At 37.8% G+C, this 13107-nt stretch overlaps 1 protein-coding gene across 6 annotated transcripts in view; it reads right to left on the bottom strand.

Moving 5' to 3' along the window:
* The window catches only part of ZNF609 (zinc finger protein 609), a 299633-nt gene that overhangs the window by 64392 nt on the left and 222134 nt on the right, over positions 1–13107 (bottom strand). For all 6 annotated transcript variants that reach the window (XM_073211989.1, XM_073211988.1, XM_073211986.1 and 3 more), the window contains one exon: positions 104–191. In XM_073211989.1, coding sequence (XP_073068090.1) covers positions 104–191 — 88 coding nt within the window. The remainder of the gene's footprint in view (positions 1–103; positions 192–13107) is intronic.

Genomic DNA, 13107 nt, shown 5'->3' with positions numbered 1-13107 from the left:
GTGTCTTTTCAAAGCTATCCAACTCTGGCAGGATAAAGGTATAAGGCACCACTGACTAGCATGGTTTAGACTAACAGAAACTAAAAAGCTGGAGAGTGCTTACCTGGGGGGTGCCCAATCATGCCGTGTGCAGTCAAGAAGTGTACCTACATATGTCTTGTTCCTCCATGTTACATTTACCACCAACATCCCTGAAAGATAAGAAGACTCAGATACAGGCAAGAGAAACCCTGCTGGCCACTGAGAAGAGTACTTTCCATCTGAGTAGTGTTCTGGCTCTTGTAGGAGGGTTGAGGGGGTGCTCTGGGTTTCAATGAGACACACAGTGATAGTTCTGTGGGAACTGCCTACAGCCCTTCTGGGGCCCCTTAGGATCAACAATAGTTGGAAGATTTCATGGGGAGTTAATGTACATTTTCTTCACTTTAAAAAAAAGTATGCAGTATTTCAAACATACTAAATAAAAGGATAACCTAACAAAAACTTATGTACCTATCACCCAGCTCAATGAATTTATAAAATTTGTACCATATTTGCAACAGATTTCTTTTTTAAAGTGTAAAACATCATAGTTGAAAAGCATTGCTTACTATATTTACAGACTTTCCATTGACAGGACCATGCTGGGGATGTAACTTACCTTTCTCACTTCACATTACACATTTGAGATTTACCTATGTTGACATAAAAAGCTCAATCTATTTTAACTGTGCTTAAATATGTCATTGTATAACTTGACTATAATTTGTACACTTCCTGTTGATGGAAATTTAGTTTTTTTGCAATTGTTATCCTTAAATGACATCATAACGGATATTCCTGACATGTTCATTTTATTTAAAAATGCTTTTGAATAGATAATATATGTTCCAAAATTCAAAAGTAGCAAAAAAAAGTTGCAAACAAACTTCCATATAAAATGAGTCCCTCTTGTCACTGCTCTTCAGCCTTCCAGTTCTCCTACAAAGAAATATCCATGGATATCCATGTTTTCCTCCAGAGATATTTTACACACTTATAAGCAAATCTGTTTATATGCTCTTCCTCAAATGGTACAATATACAAACAATGTCATGAATATTTTTCTTCACTTTTTTTCATGTACACATTTATTTTGGATCATCCCATGTGAGTACACAAAGAACTTGATCCTTTTTGATAGTTGCATTTGAATGATTTCTAATCATACCGTAAGGTTTTTAATCAGCCCTCTGTTGATGGACATTTTAACTCGTTTCACTCTTCTGCTACTACAAACAATGCTGAATGAATAATCTTGTACAAGTGTGTTATCTTACTTAAATGAATGTCTGTAAAATTATTTCCTGTAAGTAAAACTGCTAATCACAGAGCAGTTGCATTTGGATTTTGCTTAATACTGCCAAATTGCCCTCAAAGAGGACGTACCAATTTATACACCCATCAGTAGTGCATGAGGACACCTGCTGTCCTTCCCTTTTGGCCACAGTGCTCTCAAAACTTTCAGATTTTAACCAGTCTTATAGGAAAACAAGGTGTACATCATTTCCTTAAGACATCATTGCAAGACATTTGTATTTCCTTTCCAGTGAACACTCTGTTCATATCCTTTGTGTATTTTGTTACTGAATAACAAGTATTTTTCTTATTTGTGACTCTTAACATACTAGAGTAAGCCTCTTGTCTGTAGTATCAATCAGTTACTCCCCCTTGTTTGTCATTTGCTAATGGTGGCTAATGATATGCAGAATCTATTTAGTTTTATGATGCCAGAGTTGTTTTTTTGATCATGTTGCAAAACGCTTTCCCCATTTCGTCTCTATTAATAGCTTTTTCCTATGGCTTCTTCTAGTACTTTTATAGTTCAGTTTTTTTATATTTAAAATCTTTGATCCATCTGGAATTCAACCTGATATAAAATGTATGATATGGACCTAACTTTTGAATTTTGTTTTTGTGGCTGATTTTCTAAAGTATTTTTGGTTAGTTTTACCTTTTAATGAAGCCAAATATATTAAATTTTTCCTTTATGCTTTGTGCTTTTTATGTCTTTATCACAAGGTCATAAACATTATATCATGAGACATTTTAAAGGTATCTTTAACAAGAATGTTTTTTACATTTTTAATGACAAAAAAATGAAATAATATTTTACATTATAGGAAATTCAAGGAAATTATAGGAAATTCAAATATTGCCCATTAACAAAGTTTTATAGGAACAGAGCCACATTTACTCATTTACATGTTCACTGTCTATGAACGATTTTCAGGACATAAGGCAAAACTGAGTATGCAACAGACGCTACTCGCATAGCCCATGAAGCCGAAAATGTTTACTATCTGGCCCTTTATAGAAAACGTTTGCTAACCTATTTTAGATATTTTCTTTTTTCTAATATAAGTATTTAAAGGTACAAATTTGACTCAGACTACTTTGGCTACATCCCAAAAGTTTTGATATGTTTTCATCATTATTCAGATCAAGGCATTTTGTGCTTGGTTCTTGCAATTCATAATTTTTTTCTCTAACCACAGGCAGTTTGAAATTTATCTAAGATACTGAGTTTACCATTTTTTTCCAATGATGATTATATATAATTATATCTGTGACTACTTATCATTTCCAAGATTTTAAACTGATTACTTTTTCATGTGAGCAACACTGGTTATTACACTCACCCATATTATCAAGTTGCCTCAGCACACGGCATTGTAGTCACTGTCCATCGGTGTAGTAAGATGCTATAGAGTCACTACTTGTCTTCTCTGTCTATATTACCTTCCCCTGTGACCCCTGTACATTATGTATGCTAATCATAATGTCCCTTAATCTCCCTGTCCCTCCCTCCCCATGCACCCACCCTTTTCCAACTTCTTCACTTTGGTAACCGCTAGTCCCTTCTTGGAGTCTGTGAATCTGCTGTTGTTTTGTTTCCTCAGTTTTGCTTTGTTATCACACTCCACAAATGAATGAGATAGTTTGGTACTTGTCTTTCTCTGCCTGGCTTATTTCGCTGAGCATATACCCTCCAGCTCCTTCCATATTGTTACAAATGGTAGGATTTGTTTGTTTCTTATGGCTGAATAGTATTCCATTGTGTATATGTACCACATCTTCTTTATCCATTCATCTTCTGGTAGACAGGTTGCTTCCATTTCTTGGCTATTGTAAATAGTTCTGCAATAAACATAGGGGTGCATATGTCTTTTTGAATCTGAGAAATTATATTCTTTGGGTAAATTCTTAGGAGTGGAATTCCCGGATCAAATGATATTTCTATTTTTAGTGTTTTGAGGAACCTCCATATTGCTTTCCACAATGGTTAAACTAATTTACATTTCTGCCAGCAGTGTAGGAGGGTGCCCCTTTCTCCACATCCTTGTCAGCATTTGTTGTTCTTAGTCTTTTCATTGCTGGCCATCCTAACTGGTGTGAAGTGATATCTCATTGTGGTTTTTATTTGCATTTCCCTGATAATTAGTGATGTGAGCATCTTTTCATGTGCCTGTTGGCCATCTGAATTTATTTGGAGAATTGTCTGTTCAGATCTGTCCAATTCAGTAAATCTGTCCATTTCTTAATAGTGTTATTTGCTTTTTGGGTGTTGAGGCGTATGAGCTCTTTATATATTGTGGATGTCAACCCCTTTTTGGATATGTCATTTATGAATATATTCTTCCATACTGTAGGATCCTTTTTGTTCTACTGATGGTGTCCTTTGCTGTACAGAACCTTTTTAGTTTGATATAGTCCCACTTGTTCATTTTTGCTTTTGTTTCCTTTGCCCAAGGAGATAAGTTCATGAAAAAGATGCTCATGTTTATATTCAAGAGAGTTTTGCCTATGTTTTCTTCTAAGAGTTTTAGGGTTTCATGACTTATATTCAGGTCTTTGATCCATTTCAAGCTGACTTTTGCATATGCAGTTAGACAGTAATTGTAGCTGCCCAGTTTTGCCGACACCAGTTGTTGAAGAGGCTCTCACTTCCCCATTGTATGTCCATGGCTCCTTTATCATATATTAATTAGCCATATATGCTTGGGTTTATATCTGGGTTCTCTATTCTATTCCATTGATCTTTTGCTCTGTTCTTGTGCCAATACCAAATTGTCTTGATTACTGTGGCTTTGTAGTAGAGTTTGAAGTTGGGAAGTACAATCCCCCAGCTTTATTCTTCCTTCTCAGGATTGCTTTGGCCATTCAGGGTTTTTGTGGTTCCATATGAATTTTAGAACTATTCTAGTTCACTGAAGAATGCTGTTGGTATTTTGATAGGGATTGGATTGAATCTGTAGATTGCTTTAAGCAGGATGGCCATTTTGACAATATTAATTCTTCCTAACCATGAGCATGGGATGTATTTCCATTTATTGGTGTCTTCTTTAATTTCTCTCATGAGCATCCTGTAGTTTTCAGGGTATAGGTCTTTCACCTCGTTGGTTAGGTTTATTCCTACTTATTTTATTCTTTTTGATGTAAATGGAATTGTTCTCTTGATTTCTCTTTCTGCTAGTTCATTGTTAGTAAATAGAAATGTCACCTATTTCTGTGTATTAATTTTGTATCCTGCAACTTAGCTGAATTATTAGTTCTAGTAGTTTTGGGGTGGATTCTTTAGGGTTTTTTATTTACAGTATCATGTCATCTGCAAATAGTGACAGTTTAACTTCTTCCTTACCAGTCTCGATGCCTTTTATTTCTTTGTGCTGTCTGATTGCCGTGGCTAGGACCTTCAGTACTACATTTAATAAAAGGGGGGAGAGTGGGCATCCTTGTATTGTTCCCAATCTTAGAGGAAAAGCTTTCAGCTTTTTGCTGTTAAGTATGATGCTGGCTGTGGGTTTGTCATATATGGCCTTTATTATGTTGAGGTACTTGCCTTCTATACCCATTTTATTGAGAGTTTTATCATGAATGGATACTGAATTTTGTCAAATGTGTTTTCAGCATCTATGGACGATTATGTGATTTTTGTCCTTCTCTTTGTTGATGTGGTATATGATGTTGATGGATTTTTGAATACTGTACCACCCTTGCATCCCTGGAATAAACCCTACTTGATCATGATGGATGATCTTTTTCATGTACTTTTGAATTCAGTTTGCAAATATTTTGTTGAGTATCTTTGCATCTATATTCATCAGGGATACTGGTCTGTATTTTTCTTTTTTTATGCTGTCTTTGCCTGGTTTTGGTATTAGAGTGATGCTGGCCTCATAGAATGAGTTTGGAAGTATTCCCTCCTCTTCTACATTTTGGAAAACTATAAGGAGAATGTATATTAGGTCCTCATTAATGTTAGATGAAATTCAGCAGTGAAGCCAACTGGTCCAGGAGTTCTGTTCTTAGGTAGCTTTTTGATTACCAATTCAATTTCACTGCTCGTAATTGGTCTGTTCAGATTTTCTGTTTCTTCCTGGGTCAGTCTTGGAAGGTTGTATTTTTCTAGAAAGTTGTCCATTTCTTCTAGGTTATACAATTTGTTAGCATATAATTTTCATAGTTTTCTCTCATAATTCTTTGTATTTCCAAGGTGCCCGCAGTGATTTTTCCTTTCTCATTTCTCACTTCGGTACACTCTCTTTTTTTCTTGATAAGTCTGGCCAGGGGTTTGTCTATTTTGTTTATTTTCTTGAAGAACTAGCTCCTGTTTTCATTGATTCTTTCTATTGTTTTACTCTTCTCCATTTTATCTATTTCTCCTGTAATCTTTATTATGTCCCTCCTTCTACTGACTTTGGGTCTCATTCTTCTTTTTCTAGTTTCATTAATTGTGAGTTTAGACTGTTCATTTGGGATTGTTCTTCTTTCTTGAGATAAGCCTGTATTGCTATACACTTTCCTCTTACAACTGCCTTCGCTGCCTCCCACAGATTTTGGGGTGTTGAGCTCTTGTTTTCATTTGTCCCATATTGCTTGATTTCAGTTTTTATTTGGTCATTGATTTATTGATTATTTAGGAGCATGTTGTTAAGCCTCCATGTGTTTGTGGACTTTTTTGTTTTCTTTGCATAATTCATTTCTAGTTTCATAGCTTTGCATTCAGAGAAGCTGGTTGGTAGAATTTAAATCCTTCTGAATCTACTGAGGCTCTTTTTGTGGCTGAGTATGTGATTTATTCTGGAAAATGTTCCAAGTGCACTTGAGAAGAATGTGTACCCTGCTGTTTTTGGATGGAGTGTTCTGTAGATGTCTGTTAGGTCCATCTGTTCTAATGTGTTGTTTAGTGTTTCTGTCTCCTTACTTATTTTCTGTCTGGTTGATCTGTCCTTTGGAGGGAGTGGTGTGTTTAAGTGTCCTAAAATGAATGCATTGCATTCTATTTCCCCCTTTAATTCTGTTAGTATTTGTTTTACATATATAGGTGCTCCTATGTTGGTTGCATAGATATTTATAATGGTTATATCCTCTTGTTGTACTGAATCCTTTATCATTATGTAATGTCCTTCTTTATCTCTTGTTACTTTCTTTGTTTTGAAGTCTATTTTGTCTGACACAAGTCCTGCAACTCCTGTTTTCTTCCTATTTATTTGCATGATATATCTTTTTCCATGCCTTCACTTTTAGTCTATGTATGTCTTTGGGTTTGAAATGAGTTTCTTGTAGGCAGCATATAGATAAGTCTGTGTCTTTTGATTGGTGCATTCAGTCCATTTACTTTTAGGGTGATTATCGATAGATATGTACTTTACCATTACAGGCTTTAGATTCATGGTTACAAAAGGTTCAAGGGCAGTTTCTTCACTAACAGTCCAACTTAACTCAGTACACTATTTTAAACACAATCTAAAGGTTCTTTTTTTTCCCTTCTCCCTTCTTTCCTTCCTCTTCCACTCTTTATATATTAGATGTCATATTCTGTACTTTTTGTGTATCCCTTGACTGACTTTGTGGGTAGCTGATTAAATTCTGCATTTGCTTAGTAATTAATTGGTCTGCTTCCTTTACTGTGGTTGTATTTTCTCTGGTGACAGCTATTTAACCTTAGGATCACTTCCATTTATAACAGTTACTCCAAAATACACTGTGGAGATGGTTTGTGGGAGGTAAATTCCCTCAACTTTTGCTTATCTGAAAATTGTTTAATCCCTCCTTCAAATTTAAATAATTATGTTGCTGGATAGAGTATTCTTCGTCCGAGGCCCTCTGTTTCATTGCATTAAATATATCATGCCACTCCCTTCTGGCCTGTAAGGTTTCTACTGAGAAGTCTGATGATAGCCTGATGTGTTTTCCTTTGTATGTGATCTTTTTTCCTCTCTCTAGCTGCTTTTAATACTCTGTCCCTGTCCTTGATCTTTGCCATTTTAATTATTATATGTGTTGGTGTTGTCTTCCTTGGGTCCCTTGTGTTGGGAGATCTGTGTACCTCCATGGTCTATGAGATTATTTCCTTCCCCAGATAGGGGAGGTTTTCAGCAATTATTTCCTCAAAGACACTTTCTATGCCTTTTTCTCTCCTTCTTCTGGTACCCCTATAATGCAAATATTGTTCCATTTGGATTGGTCACAGAGTTCTCTTAATATTCTTTCATTCCTGGAGATCCTTTTATCTCTCTGTGCCTCAGCTTCTTTGTATTCCTGTTCTGTAATTTCTATTTCATTTACCATGTTCTCTACCTCATCTAATCTGCTTTTAAATCTCATTTTATGTTTCATATCAGACACTCTATTTTCCTAAGTTTTTATATCGTTCTTGAAGTCATCCCTGAGATGTTGGATATTTTTCTGTAGCTCCATGAGCATGTTTATGATTTTTATTTTGAAATCTTTAGCAGGAAGATTGGTGATTTCAGTTTCACTTAGCCTTCTTTCTGGTGTTTGAGGGATCATGGTTTGTACTAGGTTATTTTGCCATCTCATATTACTAATGGTTACTGTAGAATAATAACTTAGTGTAGATGGCGTCCTCTAGTGCCTAGAAGCTCTACTCTCTGGAGCTGCCCAACCCCTGGAGCAATGCCAGGGGTCACAGGTATGTGGCGCCAGTGCCTTCCAGGAGGAAAGAACTCTTTCCTGCTTCCTGGCTGCAGTGCCTGCATCCACTGCCAGGACCAGTGGGCTGAGTGTGCAGGGAGGAGCCTCTGCACTACACCCCTGTAGTTGCTGTTAGGTGGGGATGCCCTTCAGCTGGCCTGGTGCGATGGTAGGGGCAACAGGTTTGTGAACCGGCGCTTGCCAGGAAGAAGGAGTGCAGGCTGCATATTGCAGTTTGGTGCCTCCGCACTGTGTTGCCAGTCAGGGGGATGCAGTGTGTGAAGCTCCTGAAAGTTCCCAACCTGCTGGGCTGAGTGTGCTAGGATGACTTTGTCCACCTGTCCTTTCTCCTGAGCAGCAAGTTCTGTGTAATCCTTGCCCCTTTAGCAGCCCTCTAACTGTTGGGAAGTCTTTCAAAGTGCCCACCTTTGTTTTGTCCCAGAGCGACCAGCTGTGGGTACCTATTCTCTACAAGTGCCTGGAATCTCATTCTCTCAGAGTATTCCACCTGTCTTTGCTTTTCAACCCTTCTAATCTCCAGAACACCATGTTAATGTGGGTTTGTGCTCCTGGAGCAGGTCTCCAGGGATGGGTATTTCACAGTCCTGGGCTTCTACTCCTTCCCTGCTCCGTTTTTCTTCCTCCTACAGGTGAGCTGGGGTTGGGGAAGGGTTTGGGTCTGGCCAGATCACAGCTTTGTTACTTTACCCTATTCCAGGAGGTCTTTTCTTTTCCCCATATGTAGGTCATCTGTTGCAGTTTTCTTTCTGATCGCTCTTTTAGGATTACTTGTATTTGCTGTATTTTCATATTATATGTGGGTTTTGGGAGGAGGTTTCTGTTTCACTTCTCAAAGTGCCTTCTTGTTTAATCCATAGTTTTATTTTTAATAGACATTATTATTATTCCTCTAAATTCTAAACATACTTATTATAGTCTCTGGTTATACCATACATTAATTTCATTAGGTGTGAATTCAGTTCCTGATGGTTAAATTCTTAAAATTAATTTTAAAAATTTGAGATAACTAGATTTACATATAGTTTTAAGAAATAATTCAGCTATCCCACCAGCCCTTTAGTGTCCCTTAATGGTAACATCTTGAAAACTACAGTATAATATCCCCACCGAGAATCTGGTCTTGCTACAATGAAAATACAAAATATTTCCATCAGCACAAGGATACCTCATGTTGCTCTTTTATAGCTACATTCACTTCCCTCCCACCCAACCCTGCCTTAATTCCTGGTAACCTGGCAGCCACGAGTTTATTCTCCATTTCTGTAATTTGTCACTTCAAGAATGTTATGTAAATGGAATAATATAGTACACAATATTTTGGGACTGTTTTTTTTTTCCTTCCTACCAGCATATAATTATCTGGAGAGTCATCCAGGTTGTTGTAGGTATAAACACTTCAGTTCTTTTTATTTGTGAGTGGTATGGATGAACTAGTTTGTTTTACCATCCACCTGCTGAAGAACATCTAGGTTGTTTCCAATTTTTGGTTATTACGAATAAAGGTGCTATAAATATTTGTGTACAGGTTTTTGTAAGAACATAACTTTTCATTTTATGATGAAATGACTGGATTGGTAATTTCATCTTGGGGAAGTAATTATATCTTGGTACAGAATACACACTGGATTATAATGTAGTTGCTTATTTAGTTTTTAAAGAAACTGCCACACTATTTCACCTTACTATAGTGATGGACAGTGACTTCAATGGGCGTGGCGGGGGGGACTTGATAATATGGGTGAATGTAGTAACCACGTTTTTCATGTGAAATCTTCATAAGAGTGTATATCAATGATAGCTTAAAAAAAAAGTCCCTGTTCACAAAAAGAGAAACTGCCACACACGTTTCCAGAGTACTTGTACCCTTTTACATTCCCTTAGCAATGCATGAGAGACCCAGTTTCTCTGCATCCTTCTTAGTATTTAGTGTTAAGTCTGTTTTTTTATGGTAGCAATTCTAATAGTTATGTAGTAATATCTCATGTTGTCTTTTAATTTGCATTTACCTAATGGCTAATGATGTTGAAGATCTTTTTTCTGACCTTATTTGCATCTGTATATCTTCTCTGTAAAATTTCTGTTCATGTTTTTAGCTCATTTTCTGACTGGATTGTTTGGTTTCTACTGTTGAGTTTTGAGAAATCTCTTTATATTCTGGATACTAATCCTTTGTTGGATATTTTTTCCTACTCTGTAGCTTATATTTTTATCATCTTAACAGGGTCTTTTACAGAACAAACATTGTTAATTTTGATGAAATCCAATTTATAAATTGTCTTTTTCATGGATTATGTTTTTGGTGTCAAGTCTAAGAATATATGTTTTGTTAGATTTATACCTTAGTGTTTCTTCTTTGTTGTAAATGCTGCAGTATTTTAAATTTCAGTGTCCATGTGTTCATAGTTAGTAATAGTAGGCATATAATTGATTTTTGTATGTTTATCATATTTTTGATGACCTAGTTTTTTCCCTATTCTTTAGGATTTTCTATGTAGACAACCATGTAATATCAAAGGAAGTACACATTCATACACTTTTCATTTCCTTTTCTTATTGCACTAGCTAGAACTTCCAGTACTATGCTGAATAAGAACAGTGAGAACATACATCCTTAGTTTGTTCCCAATCTTAGGGGGTAGGCATTCAGCCTTTCTTCATTAAGTATAAAGTTCAGCTCCATGACTGGAATATCTGAGGCAAAAAGAAAAGCCAGGGAACTCACTGCCATGTTGTTCCTCAGAACTTCAGGTCCCTAGATGGTCTGTCTTCTTTTTTCCAACTTTCACAGTCTTGTTATATTTGTTTTATATAAAAGGTACAAGGTTCGGGGTGGAGCCAAGATGGCGGCTTGAGTAGAGCAGCAGAAATCTCCTCCCAAAATCATATATATTTTTGAAAATACAACAAATACAACTATTCCTAAAAGAGAGATGAGAAGACACAGGACAACAGCCAGACTACATCCACACTTGCGAGAACCCAGCGCCTCGCGAAGTTAAAATAAGATAAAAGCCATGGCCCGGCGGGACTGGAGCGCCACTCACCCCAGCTCCCAGTGGGAGGAGAGGAGTCGGAGCGGGGAGGGAGAGGGAGGCCAGGACTGCTAAATAGCCAGCCCTAGCCATCCACACCAGAGCGCAGACACACAGTGCATGGTGTGCTGGATACTAGGGAAACAGGACAGTAAGACCTGTGAGCCATTCCCCACAGCTGGCACCCCTGGGACAAAGAAAAGCAAGTGGTTTTTAAAAGTCTTAAAGGGACAGGGACCCCAAAGCTGGATGGAAGAGTCCTGGGACACTTAGCCCAGCAGTTGGGAATCCCAGGGAACACCGGGCACCCTAACCCCATGGGCGGCAGTGCAGCTCAGATGCCCCTCACGGCAATAAACAGCCTCCCGCCTGTCTCCCCTCCGATGCAGCTCTGCCAAATTGGAGCAGCAGACTAAGGCTGGCCACGCTCATAGCAACCGTGGAGCTTAACTCCAAAGTGGCCAGGCAAGAATCAGAGGCCCCGTCTGCGTGCAGCTGCCCAGCACAAGCTGCTAGAGGTCGCTGTTCTCCCAGGAGAGGCAGGCCACAAACCAGCAAGAAGGGACGTTCTCCCCGCAGACACACAGAGCCAGCCCCGCACAACTTCCTCTATCGTCATGAAAAGGCAAAAGAATTTGATACAGACCAAAATCATATAGTTAACCCCTGAGAAGGAGATAGACCTAACCAATCTTCCTGAAAAAGAATTCAAAATAAAGGTCATAACCATGCTGATAGAGCTGCAGAGAAATATACAAGAGCTAAGGGATGACGTCTGGAGGGAGATTATAGAAATGAAACAATCTCTAGAAGGATTTATAAGCAGAATGGATAAGATGCAAGAGGCCATTGATGGAACAGAAACCAGAGAACAGGAACGCATAGAAGCTGACGCAGAGAGAGATAAAAGGATCTCAAGGAATGAAACAATATTAAGAGAACTGTGCGACCAATCCAAAAGGAACAATATCCGCATTATAGGGGTACCAGAATAAGAAGAGAGTGAAAAAGGGACAGAAAGTGTCTTTGAAGAAATAATGGCTGAAAACTTCCCCAAACTGGGGGAGGAAATAATTGATTAGACCACGGAAGTACACAGAACTCCCAACAAAAGGGAACCGAGGAGGACAACACCAAGACACATATAATTAAAATGGCAAAGATCAAGGACAAGGACAGAGTTTTAAAGGCAGCTAGAGAGAGGAAAAAGGTCACCTACAAAGGAAAACCCATCAGGCTATCATCAGACTTCTCAACAGAAACCTTAAAGGCCAGAAGAGAATGGCATGATATATTTAATCCAATGAAATAGAAGGGCCTTGAACCAAGAATACTGTATCCAGCATGATTATCATTTAAATATGATGGAGGGATTAAACAATTCCCAGACAAGCAAAAGTTGAGGGAATTTGCCTCCCAGAAACCACCTCTACGGGGTATTGTAGAGGGACTGCTCTAGATGGGAGCACTCCTAAAAAGAGCACAGAACAAAATACCCAACATATGAAGAATGGAGGAGGAGGAATAAGAAGGAAAGAAACTGCTCTAGACGGGAGCATAGCAAAGACAGCAGACCAACCAAATATTAACTAAAGGCAAAAAAATAAAATACAAAAGCAGTTAAAGGAAACAAAAAAGAGCACAGAATAAAACAACCAACATATGAAGAATGGAGGAGGAGGAATAAGAACGAAGAGAAATAAAGAATCACCAGACAGTGTTTATAATAGCTCAATAAGCGAGTTAAGTTAGGCAGTAAGATACTAAAGAAGATAACCTTGAAACTTTGGTAACCACGAATCTAAAGCCTGCAGTGGCAATAAGTACATATCTTTCAATAATAACCCTAAATGTAAATGGACTGAATGCACCAATCAAATGACACAGAGTAATAGAATGGATAAAAAAGCAAGACCCATCTATATGCTGCTTACAAGAAACTCACCTCAAACCCAAAGACATGCACAGACTAAAAGTCAAGGGATGGAAAAAGATATTTCAGGCAAACAACAGGGAGAAAAAAGCAGGTGTTGCAGTACTAGTATCAGACAAAATAGACTTTAAAAACAAGAAAGTAACAAGAGATAAAGAAGGA

This window comes from Manis javanica, chromosome 8, assembly GCF_040802235.1.
Source record: "Manis javanica isolate MJ-LG chromosome 8, MJ_LKY, whole genome shotgun sequence".
NCBI lineage: Eukaryota > Metazoa > Chordata > Mammalia > Pholidota > Manidae > Manis > Manis javanica.
The sequence above is the reverse complement of the archived record's forward strand: the minus strand, read 5'-3'. Positions and strand labels throughout refer to the sequence as shown.